The 25,099-nt window shown below is 47.8% G+C and overlaps 2 protein-coding genes across 2 annotated transcripts in view; one reads left to right on the top strand and one right to left on the bottom strand.

Moving 5' to 3' along the window:
* NME5 (NME/NM23 family member 5) overlaps nt 1-22,719 on the top strand; it is a 28,631-nt gene extending 5,912 nt beyond the window's left edge. The window contains exons 2-6 of the mRNA XM_068271909.1: nt 7,316-7,471; nt 8,761-8,966; nt 13,313-13,413; nt 19,756-19,874; nt 22,593-22,719. Coding sequence (XP_068128010.1) covers nt 7,319-7,471; nt 8,761-8,966; nt 13,313-13,413; nt 19,756-19,874; nt 22,593-22,661 — 648 coding nt within the window. The 5' untranslated portion in view covers nt 7,316-7,318 and the 3' untranslated portion in view covers nt 22,662-22,719. The remainder of the gene's footprint in view (nt 1-7,315; nt 7,472-8,760; nt 8,967-13,312; nt 13,414-19,755; nt 19,875-22,592) is intronic.
* The window catches only part of ST8SIA5 (ST8 alpha-N-acetyl-neuraminide alpha-2,8-sialyltransferase 5), a 989,793-nt gene that overhangs the window by 130,593 nt on the left and 834,101 nt on the right, over nt 1-25,099 (bottom strand). The gene's annotated exons all lie outside the window — the stretch shown is intronic.

Genomic DNA, 25,099 nt, shown 5'->3' with positions numbered 1-25,099 from the left:
CATAGTTTTAGTGGTCCCGCTGCCCCGTGGCCTATCAGTCACCAGATCAAACGTTATCATGTTGTGATCACCATTTCCCAAATGTTCTTGAACCTGCACATTTGATACATTATCTGGTCTATTAGAAATGATCAGATCCAGTAACGCATTCCCCCTAGTTGGTTCAGTTACCATTTGAGTCAAGTAATTGTCCTGTAGTGCTGACAGAAATCTGCTGCTTTTACCAGAATGGGTAGCCTCAATACTCCAGTCAATGTCTGGAAAGTTAAAGTCGCTCATAATTATGACCTCATTTTTACTTGCAGCTTTTTCAATCTGCTGTAGTAATCGCAGTTCTGCATCTTCATTAATAAGAGGTGGCCTATAGCATACCCCAATAAGCAATTGGCAACTTTTATTTCCACCATGAATATTTACCCAAACGGACTCCACATCTTCGCAATCTTCCTCCATCTCATCGTTGAGGACAGCTGTAAGAGAATTCTTAACAAAGAGACAAACCCCTCCACCTTTTTTCCCTGTTCTATCCTACCTAAACACATTGTATCCTTTTAAATTAGCTATCCAGTCATGGCTTCCATCCATCCACGTCTCGGTTATTCCCACAATGTCATAGCCTTTGTCATTCAGAATGAACGCTAGTTCGTCTATTTTATTTGCAAGGCTCCGAGCATTGGTTACCATGCACTTTATATTTTTACCACCACATTTACCAATTTTGTTTACATGAAATTGGCTACTTGAATTTTTACCAACCTCCTTAATCTTTACACTGTCCCCACCCCCCTCTCCACCCCCATAATGTTAGGTTCCCACTTCCTTTTTACCTTATCTTGTCTACGTATTGAGACTTTATCCTCCCGCCTCCCCCCAGATCCTGGTTTAAAATCTCCTCCAACCGTTTAGCCATCTTCTCCCCCAATGCAGCTGCACCCTCCCCATTAAGGTGCAGCCCATCCCTGCTGTAGAACCTGTAGCTGACTGTAAAGTCTGCCTAGTTCTGCAGGAACCCAAACCCTTCCTTCCTACACCAATTTCTCAGCCACTTATTTAACTCCCTAAGCTCCCTCTGTCTCTCAGATGTAGCACGTGGCACTGGCAGTATTTCAGAAAACACCACCTTGGATGTCCTTGCTTTAAGTTTATCTCCAAGTACCTGAAAATCATTTTTGAGGACCTTCCACCTCCCACTAACTTTGTCATTGGTGCCAATGTGTACCATGACAGCCGGGTCTTCCCCAGCCCCACCCAGTAATCTGTCAATTCTTTCCGCTACATGCCGAACCCGAGCACCCGGGAGGCAACAGACTGTACGGCATTCACGGTTTCTTCGACAGATTACCCTATCTGTGCGTCTAATAATTGAATCCCCTACCACCAGTACCTGTCTAGCCTTAGCTGCAATCCTATTCACTTTCTCTTTGCAGCAGTCTGCCCCTTGGTTGCTAAGGAGCATAGTAATATCACAAGTAAACATCACAAATACCCCTTGACAAATATCTATTTAATTGTAGTACATGATAATTGGTTCTAAACAATTTCCAAGCATTTACTATTGCTTTTAATTAGCTAAAACACTAATTTGGTGTTGTTTAAATAAGATGAATCATTTTCTAAAACTTTAAATGTGTTATTCTTGGTTAAGTGTATCAAGCCCCTGGAACCATCAAAAGTACCCCCGGGGTATGGGTACCACACTTTGATAACCTAGGCTCTATACGATACTGCATCTTTCCTTACTATTATTGCACTGACACTGAAACTGTCCTCGGTAGGTTTCGGGGCTTCATGTCCATAGAGTGCTTGGGGCCCTATGTAAAACTTGCACTGGAGCCCCATGTAAAACTTGCACTGGAGCCCCATGTAAAACTTGCACTGGGGCCCCAAGCTCCTTAGTTACGCCACTGGTCTCACTGCTTTCTAGTAGGACACACTAAAAGGACACACTCTGGACCTCATTTTCCATTCAGAACTCCTAATATCCAATGTGGAAATTGATCCAGTAGTTTGGTCAGACCACCACACTGTCCACTTCTCCTTTACAGCACCGGCTACAAAACACCAAGTGAAAGAACTAATAAAATATCGTTCCTTGAAAGGTTTGACACCCCAACACCTGCAGAACAGCCTCATTCTAGGCGGACTGACAGATCACAACTTAGGCCTTGAACCCATGGTCCTTAAATATAACCACGATGTCTCAGCCGCTTTTGACGCCATAGCTCCATTAAAGATAAAACGTTCCGCACCATTACATCACGCTCGCTGGTTTGACAACTCTATAAAGGAACTAAAGAAACAGGGACGCAGACTGGAACGAAGATGGCGCAAACACCAGTCCCCTGATGACAAACTTTCCCTAACTGCTCACCTGAAAAAATATCAAACGGCGATTAGCAAAAAGAAGTCCTTATTCCTGTCTCACGAAATTGCAAATGCAGCCAACAGACCTGCCCAACTATTCCGCACGGTTGACAGTCTCTGCAATCCATCTTGCAGGATATCCAGCATCAGACCTTGACAGGAACTGTGCGAAAAATGTGCCCACTTCTTCTCAGACAAAGTCTCCTCCATACGATCTGCCATTCAATTCACAGCCCAAGAAACCCATGCAGAGCCATATAACAGGTGCAAAAATAGCCTACCACCATGGTCTGATTTTAAAGTAATCACTGAAAAAGACATCTTGGACATCCTCTCAAACCTTCGCCAGACTACCTGCGATCTGGACCCTGGCCCCACTAAGTTCATGTTGAAATGCCCTGAACTATTTACACCGGCATTCCACAAAATAGTCAACGGTTCCTTACAAGAAAGGTGGTTTCCCTCTACTCTGAAAGAAGCAATCGTCAGGCCACTACTCAAGAAACCATCCTTAGACCCAGATGCTCTAAACAGCTACAGACCTGTCTCTAACCTCCCCTTTCTGGGAAAAGTCATTGAAAAGGCTGTCTACCTCCAACTTGAAGACAGGCTCTTCAGAAACAACATCCTTGACCCTCTTCAATCTGGCTTCAGGAAATATCACAGCTGTGAAACAGCCCTCACCCAGATTTGCAATGATCTGCTCATTGCAAGAGACAAGGGTCAATGTTCCATCCTGATTTTGCTCGACCTCTCAGCGGCTTTTGACACAGTCGATCATGGAATCTTGCTCAACAGGCTACAAGAGTACTGTGGCATAGATGGCATTGTTCTCCAGTGGTTCAACTCCTTCCTGGCTGGCAGAACACAAAGGGTAGCCTTAGGGCCCTTCCTCTCCAACCCTGTACCACTAAAATACGGTGTACCTCAGGGCGCAATATTATCCCCTGTACTTTTCACCATATACATGCTGCCACTTGGAGAAATCATACAAAAACATGGCCTGACATATCATTGCTATGCTGATGACACCCAGCTATATTTGTCATTCAAACCTGGCACCACAGACCCTACTCCACAAATAAACTCATGCTTAGCTGAGCTTCAGGAGTGGATGAATATTAATTAGCTAAAACTTAATGCTGGCAAAACTGAGGTACTTGTTATCGAGGGCCAGGGCTCAACAGCAAAGCAGCCCCAGTCTCAACCAACACCGCTAAGGATAGGGAGCTCAGACCTGAAAAACTCAGACTGTGTGCGCAGCCTGGGAGTACTGATTGATGGGAAATTAAGCTTCAGGAATCAAATCTCAGCTGTTGTGAAACATTCCTTCTTTCACCTAAGGAATATTGCAAAGATTAAACACCTAATTCCTTCAGAGGATCTTCCAACCCTAGACCATGCCTTCATCACATCAAGGTTAGACTACTGCAACGCCCTCTACACAGGCCTGCATAAGAAAGACTTACGCCGCCTGCAATTAGTACAGAATACCGCCGCAAGGCTGTTAACGAGACAACCCCGCCATTGCCACATAACACCAACCCTGTGCTTACTCCACTGGCTACCCATAAAATGGAGAATTCTGTTTAAGATTGGCTTACTGACATTCAAATCCTTGCACAATCTGGGCCCTGGATACCTGAAGGACTTGTTGCAACTGCATCACACCCCCCACAATCTTAGATCAAAAGGACGTAACACCTTGGTCACCCCCAGAGTCCACCTCAAAACCTTTGGAGACAGAGCCTTTTGTCATGCTGCCCCTACACTTTGGAACTCCCTGCCACACCCAATCAGGACAGCTCCATCCCTGGAAGCATTTAAATCTAAACTGAAAACCTACCTCTTTAGTCTGGCATTCATGAACATCTGACTATCTCCTCTGTAACACAACCCAGCCTGCAACCCTATATTGATCTGAGACACAACTATGCGCTTTGAGTCCTATGGGAGAAAATCGCTTTACAAATGTTATTGTATTGTATTGTATTACTGCTCTGAAGGACACTGCATCTTTCTTGTACTTTTCCATAGGACACCACAGCTTTGTTTGTACTCCTCTATTGGGCACCACAGCTTTCTAATACTACTCTACAAAGCAGCACAGCTTTTTACGGCTCCCTAACAGCCCACTATAGTGCTCTTCAGTTTTCTAGCATGATCCCCCCAACAAACAATCACCACCTCCCCTCAAAAAAAAAAAAAGAACGTACTGAAAACAGGCACTTAGTTCAGTGAGCCATGTTTCAGGCTCTCAGAGTTTTATCACTACTAGAGTTCTAGCTTACTGTGAGTTTGAGTGTAGTGGGTAATGATTGCGGGAGGGAGGTGATGGCCAGCAGCAGGGACTGCCTTAGGACTGAGGAAGTTAGGGTTGAGTTAGGGGGAGAGATGTGGTCCACTTATTAGAGCCTTGTGTGCCCCAGAACAGGGGCAAACCCAGGCTTTTCATGGGGGGGTATTCATGAAAGGTCTCCATCAGCCACGCACAATACAGTATAATAATATGGTAGGACATCATGCTGGGTATACATAATGCAATTTCCCAACCAACCGGCAACAGGATCGATCAGGAGCAGTTTGGATACAGATAATAATGAGGACAGCCAACATTGCTAATGAAGGGCAAAGTAAAGCATTCACCCAGCAGGGCACAGGGCTGTGCTTATACCTGACTCTGTTAAGTTCTCCATAGATGCTCCATGCTCTGCACACACACTGCTGCTACATCCAAAGTCAACTGTAGCAGGGAAAGAAAGGGGCGGGGCTGTGAGCTGCAGGATGCCTGCAGATATTCTGGGGTATCAGCATGTGCCTGTCCCCAGACACTGTACCAGCCCTGGTCTGAGGGGGGATTCCGGGCAGCTGTAATCCCCCCCTGCGTTTGCCTATGTAGAAGGTGAGTATTTGGAGGATTTGAGCAGTGGCGGTGGTGGGGGCTTCTAGTATTAGGAAAGGGGGGCTTCAAGAAAGGAGGAGATGTTACTCAAATCGACAACAATGGCAAAGAAAGAAACTAACCAGTTATCAGAGCTAATGAAAGGAGAGGGATATGGAGGCCAACATATTTATTTTCTTTTATACATTGCACATTGCCTGGCTGTCCTGCTGATCCTCTGCCTCTACTACTTTTAGCCTTATACCCTGACCAAGCATGCAGATCAAATGTTACTGACTGAAGTCTGACTGGATTAGCTGCATGCTTGTTGCTGGTGTTATTCAGACATTACTACAGCCAAAAAGATCAGCTGGACCGGTATTGTTTAAAATGAAATAAATATGTCAGCATAACAATCTCACTTCAGATGTCCTTTAAGTGAACCCTGAAACAAGCATGCAACTAATCCATTCAAACTCAAGTCAGAGCACCTGATCTGCATGCTTGTTCAGGGTCTATGGCTACAAGTATTAGAGGCAGAGGGTCGGGAGACAGCCAGGCAACTGGTACTGTTTAAAAGGAAATAAATATGTCAGCCTCCATAACCCTTTCACTTCAGGTGTCCTTTAACAAAAAAAGTCATCTTGCTTTTTCTTTCCTCTTGAACTAGCTGATGCTTACAGTGAGTTTTGTGTTAACGATTCCATGCGGAATTTCTTGGCTGGCTTCCTGGAGTGATTGCTTGATCTGGTTGTCAGCGCTGTGCACAGCAGCGTCTTCTCATGAGATCCCTCAGCTCCTCCCCACAGAACATCTCAGAGGTCCTCAGCGCTGTGCACAGCAGCATCTTCTCATGAGATCCCTCAGCTCCTCCCCACAGAACATCTCAGAGGTCCTCAGCGCTGTGCACAGCAGCATCTTCTCATGAGATCCCTCAGCTCCTCCCCACAGAACATCTCAGAGGTCCTCAGCGACCATCAGCAGTTCAGAAGGTCCCGTGTGTTCCAAACGCTGTTTCTCAGCAATATCTGAATATATTCCAGCCCCAGAATACATCAGACAAACAGACGTCCCATGTATGTCAGAGGTGGCATGGGAACATTATTCCAAATATGCACATAAAGCACTTCTAAAATAAAAATGTATTTCATTTCTTCCCACAGATCATAGTGTACGCAGCTATGATAGGACGTTGTCACTTAACAGTATTTTAAAATGACTGACTGTTGTTGCAGACTTGCATGTACCACGGTGCAGAGAGTTCACTGGTGGGGACAGCCTCTCTTGGGACTTGCTCGTACCTCCTAACTGGATTTGGTAGGGACTTTCCCCAGTTGGGCGTTATGGTCCGGTGCAGCCCCCTTGTGTACTGGCATGCCACTCCTCTGTCCTGTGTCTTTGCTCCCCCCAACATATATTGCGCAAGCGGAAGCAGTGCTTTTATCTCACCTGCTCTAGGAGTCCAGTGATGGGCAACCTCCTTCACCACTTAGCACTCCCCCTAGTGCCCGGCATCTCTATTCCCTCACAACGTGTGCAATGCACGTGGAGAAGCCAACACTAGGGGGAGAGCTGAATGATGACAGGAGGTCGGACATCACCTGACTCCGGCGGAGCAGGTGAGATAACAGCATGGCTTCCGCATGCACATATTCTGCATCATGTCAGCTGAGACTAGAGGACAGGGAAGCCTCATTGGGACCCTGAGGCTTCCCCCTCCTGAGGTAAGTATCTCCCAGAGGGAGATTTTTTTTTGTTACAGGGTCTCTTAAATATAGCAGCCTCCATATCCCTCTCACTTCCGGTGTACTTTAAACATTGCACATATCCGGGCTGTCCTGCTGATCCTAATACATTTAGCCATAGGCCCTGAACAAACATCCAGACCAGATGTTTGACTGCATTTGCAGCGCACGTGTTCCAGGTGTGATTCTGACTGGTATGGTTTCAAAGGAAATACAGTAACTATGGCAGCCACCATATCCTTAGCCACCTTACTGAACACCGGTGCACAAACATTGATGACCTGTCAGACTTGGCTCTTATGTTTGTGCTGACTCCATCCTACAGGAAATGAGTGCGACTCAGCAGCCGTCCCCGGGGATGTCCATGCAGCCTCCCAGGATCTATGTGGAGAGAACACTCGCTCTCATCAAGCCAGACGTCCTCCATAAAGCAGAAGAGATTGAAGATATCATCAGCAGAAGCGGATTCCACGTTGTTCGGGTACTAAATCACATATCAGTTATTATTACTATTATCTTACAGCAATAAAGTGCAAACCTATTACATGTTTTCCCCTCCTAGACTAAATACTCCTATTCCATGCACAGCAGCCCCCTCTATAACGTGTAACATTCATCTTCAGCAGCCCCCTTCCCATTCCATGTGCAGCCCCCTCTTCCTTGTGTAACATTCATGTACAGCAGCCCCCTCCCATTCCATGTGCAGCCCCCTCTTCCATGTGTAACACCCATGTACAGCAGCCCCTCTTATTCCATGTGCAGACCCCTCTTCTATGTGTATCGTCCATGTGCAGCAGCCCCCTCCCATTCCATGTGCAGCCCCCTCTTCCTTGTGTAACATTCATGTACAGCAGCCCCTCCCATTCTATGTTTCAGCCCCCTCTTCCCTGTGTAACATCCATGTACTGCAGCTCCTCCCATTCCATGAGCAGCCCCCTCTTCCATGCGTATCATCCATGTACAGCAGCCCCTCTTATTCCATGTGCAGACCCCTCTTCTATGTGTAACATCCATGTGCAGCAGCCCTCTCCTATTCCATGTGCAGCCCCCTCTTCCATGTGTAATATTGAAGTACAGCAGCCCCCTCCCATTCAATGTGCAGACCCCTCTTCTATATGTAACATTAATGTACTGCAGCCCCCCTCCCATTCCATGTGCGGCCCCCTCTTATATGTACAGTATAGCATCCATGTACAGCAGCCCCCTCCCATTCCATGTGCAGCCCCCTTCCATTCCATGTGTAACATCCATGTACAGCAGCCCCCTCCCAATCCATGTGCAGCCCCCTCTTCCATGTGTAACATCCATATACAGCAGCCCCCTCCCATTCCATGTGCAGCCTCTTCTTCTATATGTAACATTAATGTACTGCAGCCCTCTCCCATTCCATGTGCAGCCCCCTCTTCTATGTACAGTATAACATCCATGTGCAGCAGTCACCTCCCATTCCATGTGCAGCCCCCTCTTCCATGTGTAACATCCGTATACAGCAGCCCCCTCCTATTCCATGTGCAGCCTCCTCTTCCATGTGTAACATCCATGTTTTGCAGCCCCCCTCCCATTCCATGTGCAGCCCACTCTATATGTGTACATATTCTGTGTAGAACCCATTAAAGGCATTCTGGACAGTCACATCAATAGCAACACGAATGTGAGGAGCAGCACTAGGGATGCCATGTACATGCTATCTACATAGTGTGTGTATAACTCAGTGGCTGTACACAATTAATGGTTGCGGTTACATAACTAGTGTTCTTCTGACATCGACAGAAGAGGAAGGTTCACCTGAGCCCCGAGCAATGCAGCGACTTCTATTCAGAGCAATACGGAAAGATGTTCTTCCCCAGCCTGACTGCTTACATGAGCTCCGGGCCAATCATCGCCCTGGAACTGGCCAGGCATAATGCCATCGCCACCTGGAAAGAGCTTATGGGGCCATCCAACAGCCTGAAAGCTAAAGAAACTCACCCTGACAGGTAAGAAGATGGCCTGAGGTCCAATGCAAGTAAAGCTGGAGGTAGCATGGGCAGCGATAGGCAAACTTGGCTCTCCAGCTGTAAAGAAACTACAAGTCCCACAATGCATCTGCCTTTATGAATCATGACTGTGGCTGACAGACTCCTGGAATGCATTGTGGGACTTAAAGACTTACCTTAACCCAGTGGCGTACCTAGGGCATTTGACACCCGGTGCTAGGTATTGAAAGACACCCCCCCCCCACCCACGGTCCACCACCTGCGGCGCGCTTCGCGCGCCGCGACGAAAAAATGGGCGTGGCTATGACCGGATGGGGCGGAGCTAATTTAAAAGTGCACCCAAGTTTTAGTCAACCTTTCTCCAGAAAATTCACATCATTGCGCAGCTTTTCTCCAGAAAATACACAAAATGTCAGAAGCTTTCAACATAAAATACACGTAATGCGAGAACATTTCACCAGACATTACACGTTATATGAGCAGATTTCACAAGAAAATACATTCAATCATGTCGGCAGATTTGACCAGAAAAAAATCATTCAATCTTGCGGTAGATTTGACCAGAACATACACAATGTCAGCACCAGATTTCACCACAAAATACACAATATCGGTAATTAAACTGACCACAAAATACACAATGACGGTAGTTAAACTGACCACAAAATACACGACGGTAGTTAAACTGACCACAAAATACACAATGACGGTAGTTAAACTGACCACAAAATACACAATGACGGTAGTTAAACTGACCACAAAATACACAATGTCGGCAGTTAATCTGACCACAAAATACACAATGTCGGTAGCAGATCTGACCACAAAATACACAATATCGGTAGCAGATTTGAGTGTTGGCAAGCTGATAGCCTGGTGGGTAGGTGGTTAAGGGTGAGCAGCCTGATTGCCTAGTGGGTAGGTGGGCAGCCTGCTGGGTAGCAGTGGTGGGTAGGGGGGCAGCAGTGGTGGGTAGGTGGGCAGCCTGCTGAGTAGCCTAGTGGGTAGGTGGGCAGCAGTGGTGGGTAGGTGGGTAGCATGGTGGGTAGCCTGGTGGGTAGGGGGGCAGCAGTGGTGGGTAGGTGGGCAGCCTGCTGGGTAGCAGTGGTGGGTAGCCTGCTGGGTAGCAGTGGTGGGTAGGTGGGCAGCAGTGGTGGGTAGGTGGGCAGCCTGCTGGGTAGCCTGGTGGGTAGGTGGGCAGCCTGCTGGGTAGCAGTGGTGGGTAGGTGGGCAGCAGTGGTGGGTAGGTGGGCAGCCTGCTGGGTAGCCTGGTGGGTAGGTGGGCAGCCTGCTGGGTAGCCTGGTGGGTAGGTGGGCAGCAGTGGTGGGTAGGTGGGCAGCAGTGGTGGGTAGGTGGGCAGCAGTGGTGGGTAGCCTGGTGGGTAGATGGGCAGCCTGCTGGGTAGCCTGGTGGGTAGGAGGGCAGCAGTGGTGGGTAGGTGGGCAGCAGCGGTGGGTAGGTGGGCAGCAGCGGTGGGTAGGTGGGCAGCAGCGGTGGGTAGGTGGACAGCAGTGGTGGGTAGCCTGGTGGGTAGGTGGGCAGCCTGCTGGGTAGCCTGGTGGGTAGGTGGGCAGCAGTGGTGGGTAGGTGGGCAGCAGTGGTGGGTAGCCTGGTGGGTAGGTGGGCAGCAGTGGTGGGTAGGTGGGCAGCAGCGGTGGATAGGTGGGCAGCAGTGGTGGATAGGTGGGCAGCACTGGTGGGTAGGTGGGCAGCAGTGGTGGGTAGCCTGCTGGGTAGCCTGGTGGGTAGGTAGGCAGCAGTGGTGGGTAGATGGGCAGCCTGCTGGGTAGCCTGGTGGGTAGGTGGGCAGCAGGGGTGGGTAGGTGGGCAGCAGCGGTGGGTAGCCTGCTGTGTAGCCTGGTGGGTAGGTGGGCAGCAGTGGTGGGTAGGTGGGCAGCAGTGGTGGGTAGGTGGGCAGCAGCGGTGGGTAGCCTGCTGGGTAGCCTGGTGGGTAGGTGGGCAGCAGTGGTGGGCAGCAGCGGTGGGCAGGTGGGCAGCAGTGGTGGGTAGGTGGGCAGCAGTGGTGGGTAGCCTGCTAGCAGTGGTGGGCAGGTGGGCAGCAGCGGTGGGCAGGTGGGCAGCAGCGGTGGGTAGCCTGCTGGGTAGCCTGGTGGGTAGGTGGGCAGCAGTGGTGGGTAGGTGGGCAGCAGCGGTGGGTAGCCTGGTGGGTAGGTGGGCAGCAGTGGTGGGTAGGTGGGCAGCAGCGGTGGGTAGCCTGGTGGGTAGGTGGGCAGCAGTGGTGGGCAGCAGCGGTGGGTAGGTGGGCAGCAGCGGTGGGTGGCCGGGCCGGTGCACCTGTAAAAGAAAAAAAACCCATTCACTTACCTGCAGATGAAACCTCTCTTCCGAATCCCAGGCAGCCTCCGCAGCGCCTCTTGAATGTCCCGCGCCGTCTCCTGCTGCGTCATCAGTGCAGGGCTACGGGAAGATGGCCACCGAAGCCCGCACTGGAGACAAAAATAGACGGCAAGATGGCGTCGGCGGCCATCTTGCCGTCTATTTTTGTCTCCAGTGCGGGCTTCGGCGGCCATCTTCCCGTAGCCCTGCTCGGGTAAACTGAGGGCGGCTATCAGCCGCCCTGTCAGTGCCCGTTGCCGGCGCCCGTGGAGGGGAAGCGCCGAAGGAGGGGACCCAGGTGAGGGAGATGTGGGGGGGTATTTCCCCCCTCCCCGCCGACGCTGCCACCCCTCCTTCAGCGCTGCTTCCCCTCCTGTGTCATCAAGGCTTCTGGGGAGGCCTTGATGACACCCCCCCTGGAGCTGACACCCGGAGCGGAGCGCTCCTGGCCGCCCCATGGTAGGGACGCCACTGCCTTAACCTGCTGGGCGTTTAAATTCCTGCGGCCGCGGGAGGGTTTTTTTCGCCTGATTTTTATTTCTTAGCACGTAGCTAGCCTAGAGCTAGCTACGTGATTCTCCCCTTCCTCCTCTCTCCCTCCCACCCTTCTGATCGCCGCCGGCGATCACGCCCATAAGGAAATCCCGTTCTCAACGGGATTTCCTTTAGGGCTTCCCCCGTCGCCATGGCGACGAACGGAGTGATGTCATCGACGTCGTGACGTCACAGGGACTCCCGATCCACCCCAAAGTGCAGCGTGGCGGCGATTAGCCAGGCTGCGCACGGGGTCTGCGGGGGGGGGGGGACCTCTTATGCGTCGGGTAGAGGCGGATCGGCGGCGAGCGGCAGCGATCGGGGCAAACACGCAGCTAGCAAAGTGCTAGCTGCGTGTTTGTATATTTTTTTTTTAGCAAAATCGGCCCAGTGGGGCCTAAGCGGTGCCCTCTAGCGTCTCTGGACGAGCTCAGCTCGTCCAGAACGCTAGGGAGGTTAAAGAGGAACTTCAGTGAAAATAATGTAATAAAGAAGTGCTTAATTTACACAATAATTCACAATAATTATGTATAAATGATTTAGTCAGTGTTTGCCCATTGTAAAATCTTTTAAATCCCTGATTTACATTCGGACATTTATTACATGGTGACATTTTTACTGCTGGCAGGTGATGTAGCTGCTGATTGCTTTATTGGCAGTTTGAAACAGCTGTAAACAGCTATTTCCCACAATGCAACAAGGTTCACAGACAGGAAACTGCCAGGAGTACCACGGTCCTCAGAGTTTCTTGTGGGAGGGGTTTCACCACAATATCAGTCATACAGCGCCCCCTGATGGTCTGTTTGTGAAAAGGAATAGATTTCTCTTGTAAAAAGGGGGTGTCAGCTACTGATTGGGATAAAGTTCAATTTTTGGTCGGAGTTTCTCTTTAACAGCTGGAGAGCCAAGTTGGCCTATCACTGAGTAACTGCCCAGAGCTTCCAATCTGAAACCAGCTGTTAACTAAATTGAGGGTGCTGATTGGTTGTTGCACTTGCTCTATTATTTTTTAACCTGCCAATACTGGATCCAGCACAGTCACATGCATTAGTCTGTGGGGTTTAGACTAGGTGTAGGTGATACACACTCATTTTGACTGGCCAATCAGTGGCCAATGTTACTGCCTTCATCTACAGGCGTTGAATACTATGAACAGGCTGTGTAGGTATGCTCTCATGCTACAAGCGAGGTGGTAAAATTGGCCAATCATTATTCAATAAAAATTGGATGTGTGTACCGGGGTTTAAGCTCTGTACACACACTAGATGGTTCTCAGCTGGGGCTGGCTCTGCCAAGAACCTAGCGTACAGTATGTACAGCCTCCCCTATGTGTTCTCAGAGATCCGGAGTGTCTCGGCTGCCTTCCTACAGGAAGCCTCTCAGTCATGCACTGCAATGTTGTCCCTTCTCCCCCTCCGTAGCAGCAGAATGCATGGCAAGGCACGTTACCAGTAACTCTTCCATTATGTTCCAGTCTGCGGGCAATCTACGGCATGGACGACCTGCGGAACGCTGTACACGGCAGCTACTGCTTCAGCTCGGCTGAGAGAGAGATCCGCTTCATGTTTCCGGATGGTGAGTGCCGCTTACACATACACTTGTAGCTGCGCTGACACTTTATAGTAATGTGGCCTCATCTCAACTCTCTTTATGGTTCCTAAAGCCTCATCTACACGCGTAGATGAGGCTCCGATCCGGCGGCTCATTAAGCCGCCGGATCGCCTCTTCTGCGTCCCCGCTTGCCCGCGCGTGCGCCGGATTCAATACCCACTCGTCCCCGCGCCGCGTCGCTTATCTTCCGCTATTGTCCCCTCGTGGGGAACGAGCAGGGAATCGGCGGTAGCAAGATCCGACCTGTCGGATCTTATCAATCGAGCCGCATCAGCGGCTCGATTGATAAGCCACATCGCCGCCTCATCTACGCGTGTAGATGAGGCTTACAGGTATAATAAATACTTCACAGCATTGTCCTGTGAATCTAACAATTAACTATGTAGCCCTGTAACCTGAACTTACCCTGGTAAGGATCTTCTTAAAGGATACCTGAAGTGACTTGTGACATGATGAGATAGACATGTGTATGTACAGTGCCTAGCACACAAATAACTATGCTGTGTTCCTTTTCTTCTTTCTCTGCCTGAAAGAGTTAAATATCAGGTATGTAAGTGGCTGACTTACTGTAGTCCTGACTCAGACAGGAAGTGACTACAGTGTGACCCTCACTGGTAAGAAATTCCAACTATAAAACACTTTCCTAGCAGAAATTGGCTTCTGAGAGCAAGAAAGAGATAAAAAGGGGATTTTCTTATCAGTGAAGGTCACACTGTAGTCACTTCCTGTCTGAGTCAGGACTGAGTCAGCCACTTACATACCTGATATTTAACTCTTTCAGGCAGAGAAAGAAAAAAAGTAACACAGCATAGTTATTTGTGTGCTAGGCACTGTACATACAAATGTCTATCTCATCATGTCACATGTCACTTTGAGTATCCTTTAACCCCTTCCCTGAAATGACCTTATTCTCTCCACAATTCCTGTGCCTAACCCTAACCCTTTCCCCTGGTAATCACTTAAAGGAAGACTGAAGTAAGAGGCATATGGAGGCTGCCATGTTTATTTTCTTTTAAAGGGATACTTAAAGAGTAACTGTCAGGCTGCAGAAGCTAATTTAAACCTCTATTCTCCTGTGTTAAACAGTTTAGAAGGAAGCCATAAAGGCATTATTGAAGATAAAAATCTCTCTTACCTTTGATGTGTTCTTATCAGAAAAGCTGTTGGACCTAAGAGGACGCAAGCCGCATACTATACTGCAAAGCATTCTGGGGCCCTCCCCTCGGCTGCTAATGAGACGTTACAGCAGCTTGTAATCAGTCCAGCGCGTCCCAGCGCGTAGCACTGATAAATCTCCCTCCAGGCAGAGTACACTGCAGGAGTCAGCTATTGTTCCTAGCCACATGGCTCATTAATATTCACTGCACACTGTGTTATTCAGTACCAGCTTTTCTGTGATCAGGAAGCAGGCAGGACATGACGACACATTTGGCTTCACAAACATGGAACCTGCCATGAGCTGTCAGGAGCATCAATCTCTGCATATACTATATAAAAATTCTGTGAAGTACAAACGTGGACAGTGAAATGCATATGTAATGTAAGTACAGCCAATCTTTAGCTACTGATATATGTGTTTATTTTCTCTGAGACCTTATACCTAACAGCTCCTCTTTAAAGGAAAAATGTCAAAACTAAAAAAATGAATTTTACTCCCCTTGGGGCATCCCTCAGCCCCCTGAACCTGTATGGTGCCCTCGCAGCCTCGCTCCGATCCTCCTGTCCCTGCCGGCGGCTACTTCCGGGTTCGGCGACAGCCGCCGACAGGCTGGGAACGAACGCGGAAAATCACTCGCGTTCCCAGCCTGTCGGCGGCTGTCGCCGAACCCGGAAGTAGCCGCCGGCGGGGACAGGAGGATCGGAGCGAGGCTGCGAGGGCACCATACAGGTTCAGGGGGCTGAGGGATGCCCCAGGTGAGTAAAAATCATTTTTTATTTTTGACTTAAGTATTCCTTTAAGTAATACCAGTTGCCTGGCTGTCCTGCTGATCTTCTGCCTCTAATACTTGTAGCAAAAGACCCTGAACAAGCATGCAGCAGATCTGGTGTTTCTGACATTATTGTCAGATCTGAAAAGATTAGCTGCATGCTTGTTTCTGGTGTTATTCTGACACTTCTGCAGCCAAATAAATCAGCAGGGCTGCCAGGCAACTAGTATTGTTTAACAGGAAATAAATATGGCAGCCTCCATATTCTTCTCACTACAGTTGTCCTTTAAAAGAGTACTGTAAGGGGAAAAATGAAAAGGAGTTGAACTTAGATGGGGCTGCGGCCCCCTGCAGATGTTCCCGCAGATGAATAACACCAGAAACAAGCATACAGCTATTTTTTCCCCCCTTACCGTATTCCTTTAAAGGTGCTCAATAGTGGTACAATGGTTTTGACCCTATAATGTGATAGAAGTTAAAGTGCTTTAGAGCAACCGTGAACGATAGTATTATCAATTATTCCTAACGCACTTCGTTGATGGGTGCGAACGAAAAGAGCCTGTTATTTTGGAAGATGGCTTCTTCCAGTTGTAGCTGTTCTTAGCTGGGCAGGAATTGTGATTTTCATGCAGATGATATTACTTTTAGATCAAAGGCAGGTTGGATAACTATATGGTCATGTAGTATGTTATGTCAGCTTTTAATATCACTTTAAGTTGATGGCAGAAAGAGAACTGAACTCAAAGGTACATGCACACCAGCCTTCACGTTGTGATTGTGAACAGGGCTTTGTAAGCGGGCAAAGGATCTGGACCCTAGCACACTGGAGTGGATTCAGGACACTCCCAGACTAATCTGAACTTTGCTGTGCAATTGTCAGGGCCTTGTTGATCCTGGCACCAATGGTTGGTGTGGGTTCTCAAATAGCATGCCTTATCAAAGTTAACACGCCTTATCAGAGTAGCTTAGTGAGCGCTACAAATTCGCAGGGGCTCAGGGCAGGATGAGTGGAGCTCTCGTCATTGTCAATTAGCATGCATAAGTTCGTAGCGCTCACTATGCTACTCTGATAAGATGTGTTAACTCTGATAAGGCACGTTCTCTCTGATAAGGCGTGCTATTTGTCTTAGTGAATCAAACCCGTTGTGTATGGATACAGTATTGAATTTTATACATCCTGCTTTAGCCCATGATCATGACTAGTAAATCAGAGACTTGCATGTCCATCACCTGACCAAACTGATCACATGCTTCCCTATGAGTTCTCCTAGACGTGACCATCAGTAGTCATAACATCGTATCTACATACTGGCTCCATGTGAGTGACGGAGACTGGATTATAAGCAGATGAAGGCAGGAACCTGCATTTTATCTGAACCAGGATCACAATACATTCCAAATAAGAGCGCACATCACCATCCAGGAAATAGCCGCACTGGACGGGGAGGAGGGGGGGGGGGGGAGTTCTTGGCAGGTATAGAACTGTTTAATAGAGCTCGATAATCCACATTAAAGCTTTCTTCATGGCTTGGCAACACCTTGCTGCTCACGGATTACTTCCTGTTCAGCGATCACTGTAGTCAGCCTCACTGAGCGAAACACTGACGGGCCGTTAAACTTAACCCTTTCCGAGCCTGTGTCGGACTATCTCCAACTTTTTCCAGCACTGGTCCAATGTCGGATATGGCCTGACATGAGAAAATGAATCAAGCATGGTGGTGTAGTGGTTAGCGCTCTCGCCTGGCAGCGCTCGGTCTCTGGTTCGAATCCCAGCCAGGTCAACATTTGCAAGGAGTTTGTATGTTCTCCCCGTGTCTGCGTGGGTTTCTTCCAGGCACCCTGCTTTCCTCCCACATCCCCAAAACATAAAGATAAGTTAATTGGCTTCTCCCTAAAATTGGCCCTAGACTACAATACATACACTACACAATACATACATAGACATATGACTATGGTAGGGAGCAGTTTGTGAGTCCCTCTGAGGGACAGTTAGTGACCAGACAATATACACTCTGTACAGCGCTGTGTATTATGTCGGCGCTATATAAATAAATAAATAAATCAAAGTGCAGACTAAGTTTGATGCTTTCATCGCTGCCGGCCCCTCTGCCATGTAACTTCAATATTACGTGGTCACATTTAAGCTCGCTGCTAGGAGCTCCGCTGCAATATCTAGGTACAGCATCACCCTATATCAGTGATGGCTAACCTTGGCACTCCAGCTGTGGTGGAACTACAAGTCCCATGAGGCATTGCAATACTCTGACAGCTCTAAGCATATCTCGGGGAGGCAGAGGCAGGATGGGATTTGTAGTTTTGTCACAGCTGGAGTGCCAAGGTTAGCCATCACTGCCCTATATGGACCAAAGTGTCCCCCCACCATGCTGCACTGCGTAATAGAATTATTACGCTGTCGTGTGCGTGCAATGGGGTGGAGCTACAGCTGGGTCGCCTCCCTGCAGGGGTGTCAAACTCAATCAAGAATGGGGCCAACATCTACAACACTGGGGCCAAATTGTTTATTTAGCATTTATTGAACAGTCTCAAACCTTTAGTGACCGTAGATGGCCTGCTCCTCCCCTTCTGCAGAGTAGCGCAGCGAAGTCGTTTATCGGGTGATCGCAGAAATGTATGTGAAAAGGTTAAAGCAAACCCTCCGCTTCTTCACCAAGAATAAAAGGTGTGCACACCTATATGTAAAGGACCAACCACACGCCTTGATGAAGGGGGACCCTGCGATGCCCCCAAAACAATTGTCGGTACTTTTGTGGATATAATGGCTCAATAAAAGAGCTTCTTCTTCATGGAATACGGTGTGCTGGTATACTTGATGATATATGTAAAGGAGTCTGTGTACTTCATGTCAAACACTAACCAATCAGTGGCTACATAACTGAGCATGTGACTCTTAGCTAAGGCGTATCAGCTAGTATTTCTGCTGTTAGGTATGCCTGGGCTCGTTTCCACTAGGACGAATTCGCATGCGTGGCCTGCATGCGAATTCGCTTAGTCAATGAAAGTGGATGGGACTGTTTCCACTTGTCTTTTTAAACGCACGTTTTTATGTGCAGAATTTTTCTGCACGGTAGGGCCTGCAGAATTCGCCTGCGTGAGGAATGCAGGCGAATCGCAGCCTATGTATTTGATAGGGAAAATGCGCGTGCGTTTTTTGCCAAGATTTCGCGTGCGAATTCGCACGCAAAGTAATACAAATTGGACCAGGCAGTGACATGGTTAAATTCGCATAGACCCTGCCTATGCGAATTCGCACGCGAAATCGCGGCAAAAAACGCACGCGGAATCGCATCCGCATGCGTTTCTGTCAGCGGTGGAATCCCAGGGATTCGCACCGCACTAGTGGAAACGGGCCAAAAGAGGAAATGTGAAAATTACATAATGAATTAAATTGCTTATTTTTTTTACAATATTCATTTATACAGTAGATTATTTAGTCAGTGTTTGCCCATTGTTAAATCTTTCCTCTCCCGGATTTATATCCTGACGTTTATCACTGGTGGTGACATCTTTAGTCCTGCCAGGTGATCTGTACGGAATGTTCATTACTGAGAGTTCTATGCACAGAGGGAGATACTGCACTCTTGGCAGTTGGAGATAGCCATTATTTCCCACAATGCAACAAGGTTCAGAGACAGCAAACTGTCAGGACCATAGTCATGACAATGGAACTACAACTACTTAAAGAAAACAGAAGGGAAGTGTTTACTGACTCTTTTAGCAATATAGGCATTTATTACTGTACATTAAAGAGAAACCGTGACCAAGAATTGAACTTCATCCCAATCAGTAGCTGATTCCCCCTTTTACATGAGAAATCTATTCCTTTTCACAAACGGATCATCAGGGGGCGCTGTATGACTGATATTGTGGTGAAACCCCTCCAACAGGAAACTGTGAGGTTCATGGTTCGGGCAGTTTCCTGTCTGTAAACGTCGTTGCATTGTGGGAAATAGCTGTCTACAGCTGTTTCCAACTGCCAAAAAAGCAAGCAGCATCTCCTCCCACTGACATCACCTGCCAGCAGTACAATTGTCACCATGTGATAAAGGTCAGAATGTAAATCAGCGGTTTAAAAGATTTTACAATGAGCCAACTCAGACTAAATTATTTATACATAATTATTGTAAAAATGAGGCACTTTTTTATTACATTATTATCACTGGAGTTCCTCTTCAAGCAACTATTTGATACAGGTGTGTTTAAGTTTAAAAAGTGTGTTTTTCCCCTGCACTCTAATTGGCTGGCCCCTATTCCCTGTATCTCCTCTGCACAATGTGATTGTAAGCGTTATATGATGATGAGTCAGTGCTACACGAATAGCTGCATTTCTGTGTCAGTAATCCTTCCTTCCATCTTCCAGAGACCATTGAACCTGTGCCTGTCGGAATCGCAGCTAGAGATTATCTGAACCTTTTTGTTAACCCGACGCTGCTGGCTGGGCTCACTGAACTGAGCAAGCAGAAGCCGGCGGACCCCCTGGTGGGTGCACTCACTTCCTTGTCTTCTCTGTGTAATGTTTTCTGGCACATAAGATATGCATTACCTAACTTTCCATGTAGGTGAGAGGAGTACGGGACAGCTGGCACGTTGGCTTTGATGCCGGCGGCTTTCAATGCAAAGATCCCATAGCGGCTTCCCGTTCCTCTCTCCGTCTCCTCGTTCCAGCTCTGGGCCCCATTCATATTGCGCTCACACCCGGGAAGGCTTCAGAAGCACTCATGTCCCTAAGTGTTTCTGAAGATAGGCAGTTCCACACTGCACACGTATAGAAGTGGCCCGTCTTCAGAAGCTCTCATGGACTCGAGTGCTTCCGAAGCCTTCTGAAGATTCCCAAAGGCGTATTCGACCAGTTGGTCAGATACCTACAATGGTGGTGACAGTCCTGGAGCGAGGGAGAAATGTGGAAGGCTCTACAGGATCCAGAACCTTCCCTCTCTATGGGTATCTGCCTTTTTATTTATTTTTTACTTTTTTTAAGAGGCCCCACATTATTAAGGATACCCAATTTCATGCAAATTAACCTGGTTTCAGAGTCAGAAACACTTTCCATATGCAGGGCCGGCGCTACCATAGAGGCAAATTGGGCATTTGCCCCAGGGCCCCCCAGGTCTCCCCCTGACTTGTGCCCTCTGAGATCCCTGCACTGATTTGTCATGAATAGCAAGTCACCTATCCCGGAACACTGCTTTATTCATGCTCCCTTTCCTCATCCCCACTGTCTGCCTTTTCTCCACGACCAGTTATTATGCAATGACAAGCACAGAGTCATGGAAAATAGGTAGCGGGGACGAAGATGAAGGCATGATTGGAGCAGTGCGCCGGGATAGGTAAGTTACTATTCTCACAAAAACAGTGCAGGGACCCTCCCTGGGGAACACAGTAAATTTGAAGGGGGCGAACTGGAGGGCGGCAGCAGCTGGCTTAGGAGCCCTGGGGATGAATGTGCTGGGGGGGGGCCCAGGTTAATTTTGCCCCAGGGCCCCAGTGTGACTTGAACCAGCCCTGTCCATATGTAAATATTGCTGTATATAGGCATAGCTCCCAGCCATCCCTATTTTGGAGGGACAGTCCCTCTTTGAAAAACTTTCTTTCTCATTTGTCCCTATTTCAGGACTCATGTACAGATCTCTGTAAACATACCGCATGTATTTTTCCACTGAAAAGTGTGTTCAACTGATTCTTAACTTTATACCCATCTTTTAAATTGATATACAGGTAGTCCCCGACTTACGAACGACCCACCGAGATGAACGGCATGGATTCAGTGTGTCCTTGGGAAAAAAAACCCCAACCCCCATAAAAAAAAATTCAAATTGGACTGTAGTTTTTGAGAAAATTGATTTAAAAAAAATTCAAAGAAAAAATGGCTTTTACATTTGTATAAGCAGGTACAGAGGACAGAGTTGACACAGAGGGGGACGGAGGAGGTACAGGGGACAGATATGGCACAGAAGGGGACACTGGAGGCACAGGGCGGCACAGGAGGTACAGGGGACAGAGATGGCACATTGTCACATTGTTCCGACTTAAGAACAGATTCAGGTTAAGAACGAACCTACAGTCCCTATCTCGTTCGTTAACCGGGGACTACCTGTATTTCCTATTTTAAAATGTTCAAATTAAGGAAAACCAATGATGATAGAGAGAACCAGTGTGGTTTCAATGATAAAACACCTTTGGTTTCTAAATTCTTTGTGATATGCATGATGAGGGGTGTGGTGTGGGTGTGGTTAGAGGTGTGACAGGGGGCGTGTCTTAAAGTTTCCCTCTTTCTTATCTCAAAATATTGAGAGGTATGCTATTATAGGTATATAATCCCACCCTCCCAGTGATGTTTAGCCTAGGTTATTTACTGTATCTGATTATTTTTTAAAATTTTTATTAAAGCAGACCTGAACTCAGAACTTCCTCTCTGCTCTAAAAGATACGCAACAGCATCATAACCTTTAAAGAAAAACATTTCTTTGTTACAGCTGATACAAATCCAGAAATGAGTCTGCAATGTGTCTATTTCCTGCTTCCTGCTAGAAGCAGACATATTGTTAACACCCTCTCGTGACACGGGGAGAGATCAAATTATAACTTGTGATTAGTCACAGATGATGGGGAGTTAAACTCTCTAAATACATACAGGGTGCATTTCTCTATGTTTTCATTCTGTCCTGCACAAGAGTTCAGGTGCACTTTGAACTCGCAAGTGTCCTTTAAAGGGAACCAGAGGCCCCAGGAAAAAGATTCTATACATACCTGGGGCTTCCTCCAGCCCCATACGCACGGATCGCTCCCACGCCGCCGTCCTTTGCTGCCTGGATCCGCCGGTATTGGGTCCCCTCATGGCCGCCGGTCGGCCGGCAGACGCGGCCAATTGTCCGCATCACACGGGGCTCCCTCCATATACGTACGCGTGAGGCTGCTTAATGCGCAGCCGCATGCGTACGGGTATGGCGGGAGCCCCTGTGATGCGGACAATTGGCCGCGTCCGCCGGAAGTGACGGGACCCGGTACCGCCGATCCAGGAAGCGGAGGATGGCGGCGTGGGAGCGATCCAGGCTTATGGGGCTGGAAGAAGCCCCAGGTATGTATAAAAGCTTTTTCTTTTTTTTTTACGTTCCTCTCTGGTTCCCTTTAAGGAAAGTAAGGCTCTGATATACAGGTGAAATAGATGTGTATATATTACTTCTATGTGTTTTCATGCAGACCTGGCTGGCGGACTGGCTTCTGAAAAACAACCCAAACAGGCCGGATGTTCAAGACGAATCTTTCTAAACAGACAGAGACCAGTATTTATTTTCTGCATTACACAAACATGTTTCACATCAAAACATTCCTGTCTTGTGTCTTTTAATTGTTCTAAAATTTTGGAATCAGGGGTGTAACAATGACCTCTGCGAGCCCTGCTGTTGCGAGGGGGGCTCAGGGGAGCCCGGCTGTCCTTGTACATAATGCAGAGCTTCAGCTGCAGCCAAATAGATCAGCAGGGCTGCCAGGCCATTGGTATTGTTCAGAAGAAAATAAATATGGCAGCCTCCATATACCTCTCAGTTCCGGTATACTCTATCCTCCCTGGTGGTATAATTATTTCCAGATTTTAGGGTCTAAAAGCGTTGCAATGTTTTTTCACGCTTTTAGAACCTAAAACCAGGAAAAAAATCATACTGCAGCGAGATCTATGGCAGCCCAGCACTTTCCTCCGTGGGATCCAGTGCTGCAATTCTCCCTCAGTCCTCCAGGTGGCGCTGTAACCCTGTAGTGAGATCACCATCTATCATCATAATGACAAACGGTGAGCTCACCAGAGGGATCCAGAGCCTCCGAGGACCGGAAGGAGAATGGCTGCCGGCGGCTGGATCCCAGGGGAGGTGAGTTGAAACGCCCCTGTGCTTCAGGCTTTGCACAGAGCTCCCGGCGGCTACCATGAGTTAGGCTCTGGGTTACCGTTCCTGTTTTCTTTTTTCCACCCTGAGCCTGACTCGGGGGTTACCGCCAGGAAGGTTAAGGGGAGCTTAAAGGTTTCAAGGGTTGAAGAGTCATGAATGTGTTGTGGAACGGAATAAGAGCGGAAGGGAGAAGCAGGGAAAAAGTCCTGTATTTGGAAAACAGAGTAAGGCTGTGTGCAGAATAGATGTTTCAATTAGGATAGTATCTGAAAATTTATGACATAAGCAGTTGGGAGATTGGGTAGAGCTTTGTGAGTAGAGTTCAAAGTCTGAAGCGGATCCTCTGGGTAAATGGCAGTGAGTGACGTTTGACAGAGTGGTGCTGCAGTTGTGGAGCGAGGAAACCGGTGGATAAGTGTAACAGCAGAGATCAGCATGGTTAAGGATGCTAGTTTGTAATTTAGCAGACCACAGGGAAGGGTGTTACAGTAACTGAGGCAGGATAGGATTATGGTATGGTGTACTTTAGCGATTTAGTTCACGTGAAACAGCAGAACAAAAGCAAAGTGAGAGCAAGCAGGAAGACAGCCAGGAGGTCAGGACAAACATTACGGGGCACAGCAAGCAGTAGAGCCAAGCTATAGCCTAGCACACACATCCAATTTTGATTTGCCAATTTTACTACTACCATATAGCATGAGAGCTTGCCTGCAATCTGTTCATAGTATTCATATCTGTTGGATATTATACTATATGGAGGTGGTAAAATCAAAATTGGATGTGTGTACTAGGCTTAAAGGACCACTATCGCAAAAAATTGTAAAAAAAACAAACAAACAGTAAAAACCCTTATATATGCGTTTTTTACATTGCTGCATAATTTTAAAAAATGCATGTAAAAAGTACATAGTGTATCTCAATGGAGACGCAAAGGAATGGGTTTTTACATACATTTAAAAAGAATATATACATATACAGTATGTTGCTATGTTTCACTCCATTGATTAGGCAAATTAATAAAAAACGCTCAGGATAGGGGCTGTTGAAAGAAAATAATAATAACTCACTCCGGCAACCCTCCTGTTTGTGCCAATGAAAGTAGAATTGTTATTTACTCAGCTGAGGACTTTTCTATATGCCAGCCTACAAAGACAGCAAGTCTAATTGCAAGCCTTACCGACAAGGAAAAGTGAAAGTCTTTTGTCTATATTCCCATTTTATACCCCAATTAATATATTCCTCCCCCTAGGTAGTCTCTCTGTAGCAGTCCAATCAACACCAGCAAATGATAGCTTGCAGCTCCTGGCTGGGTGGGTCCATCGTGCCATTCAAAGGTCCTTAACTTTATTCCCACCTCTGGGCTGTGGCTGCAGCAATGATAACTTTCGAGTTTCTTTTCCTGAAAACACATACAAGACAAATATGCATTTTGTATATATATTACGGCCAGAACCCGAAGTTTGGCCACTTCTAGTTCTGGCCGGCCACTTCGGGTTCTGGCCGGCCAATGCGCGAAGTGTCCGCTGCGCTGCGGACAATGTTGAAAATGGAATGATTCCTCTGACATTAATGTATCTTCTGGCCGCAGCGCAGCGGCCAAACGTAGAACAACTTAGTTCATTTAATGCAATTCAGCCGGCGGCAATGTAACAATTCAAGCCGCCGGCTTTTTCTCTGCCTCTCTCTCCTCCTCTTATGGGCAGCAGGCGGGGACACGCGTGTTTCCGGGAGTCGTTCGTCGCACCAGGAAAGCAGAGCGGGGAGGCTGCAGACATCGCTTCTGCCAGCACCCGCTCTGCAAGAACGGCAGGATTCTCCTGCCGAGAC

Source organism: Hyperolius riggenbachi, chromosome 1 (assembly GCF_040937935.1).
Source record: "Hyperolius riggenbachi isolate aHypRig1 chromosome 1, aHypRig1.pri, whole genome shotgun sequence".
Taxonomy (NCBI): Eukaryota; Metazoa; Chordata; class Amphibia; order Anura; family Hyperoliidae; genus Hyperolius; species Hyperolius riggenbachi.
Note: the sequence above shows the minus strand (reverse complement) of the source record. Positions and strands in the feature narration are given on the sequence as shown.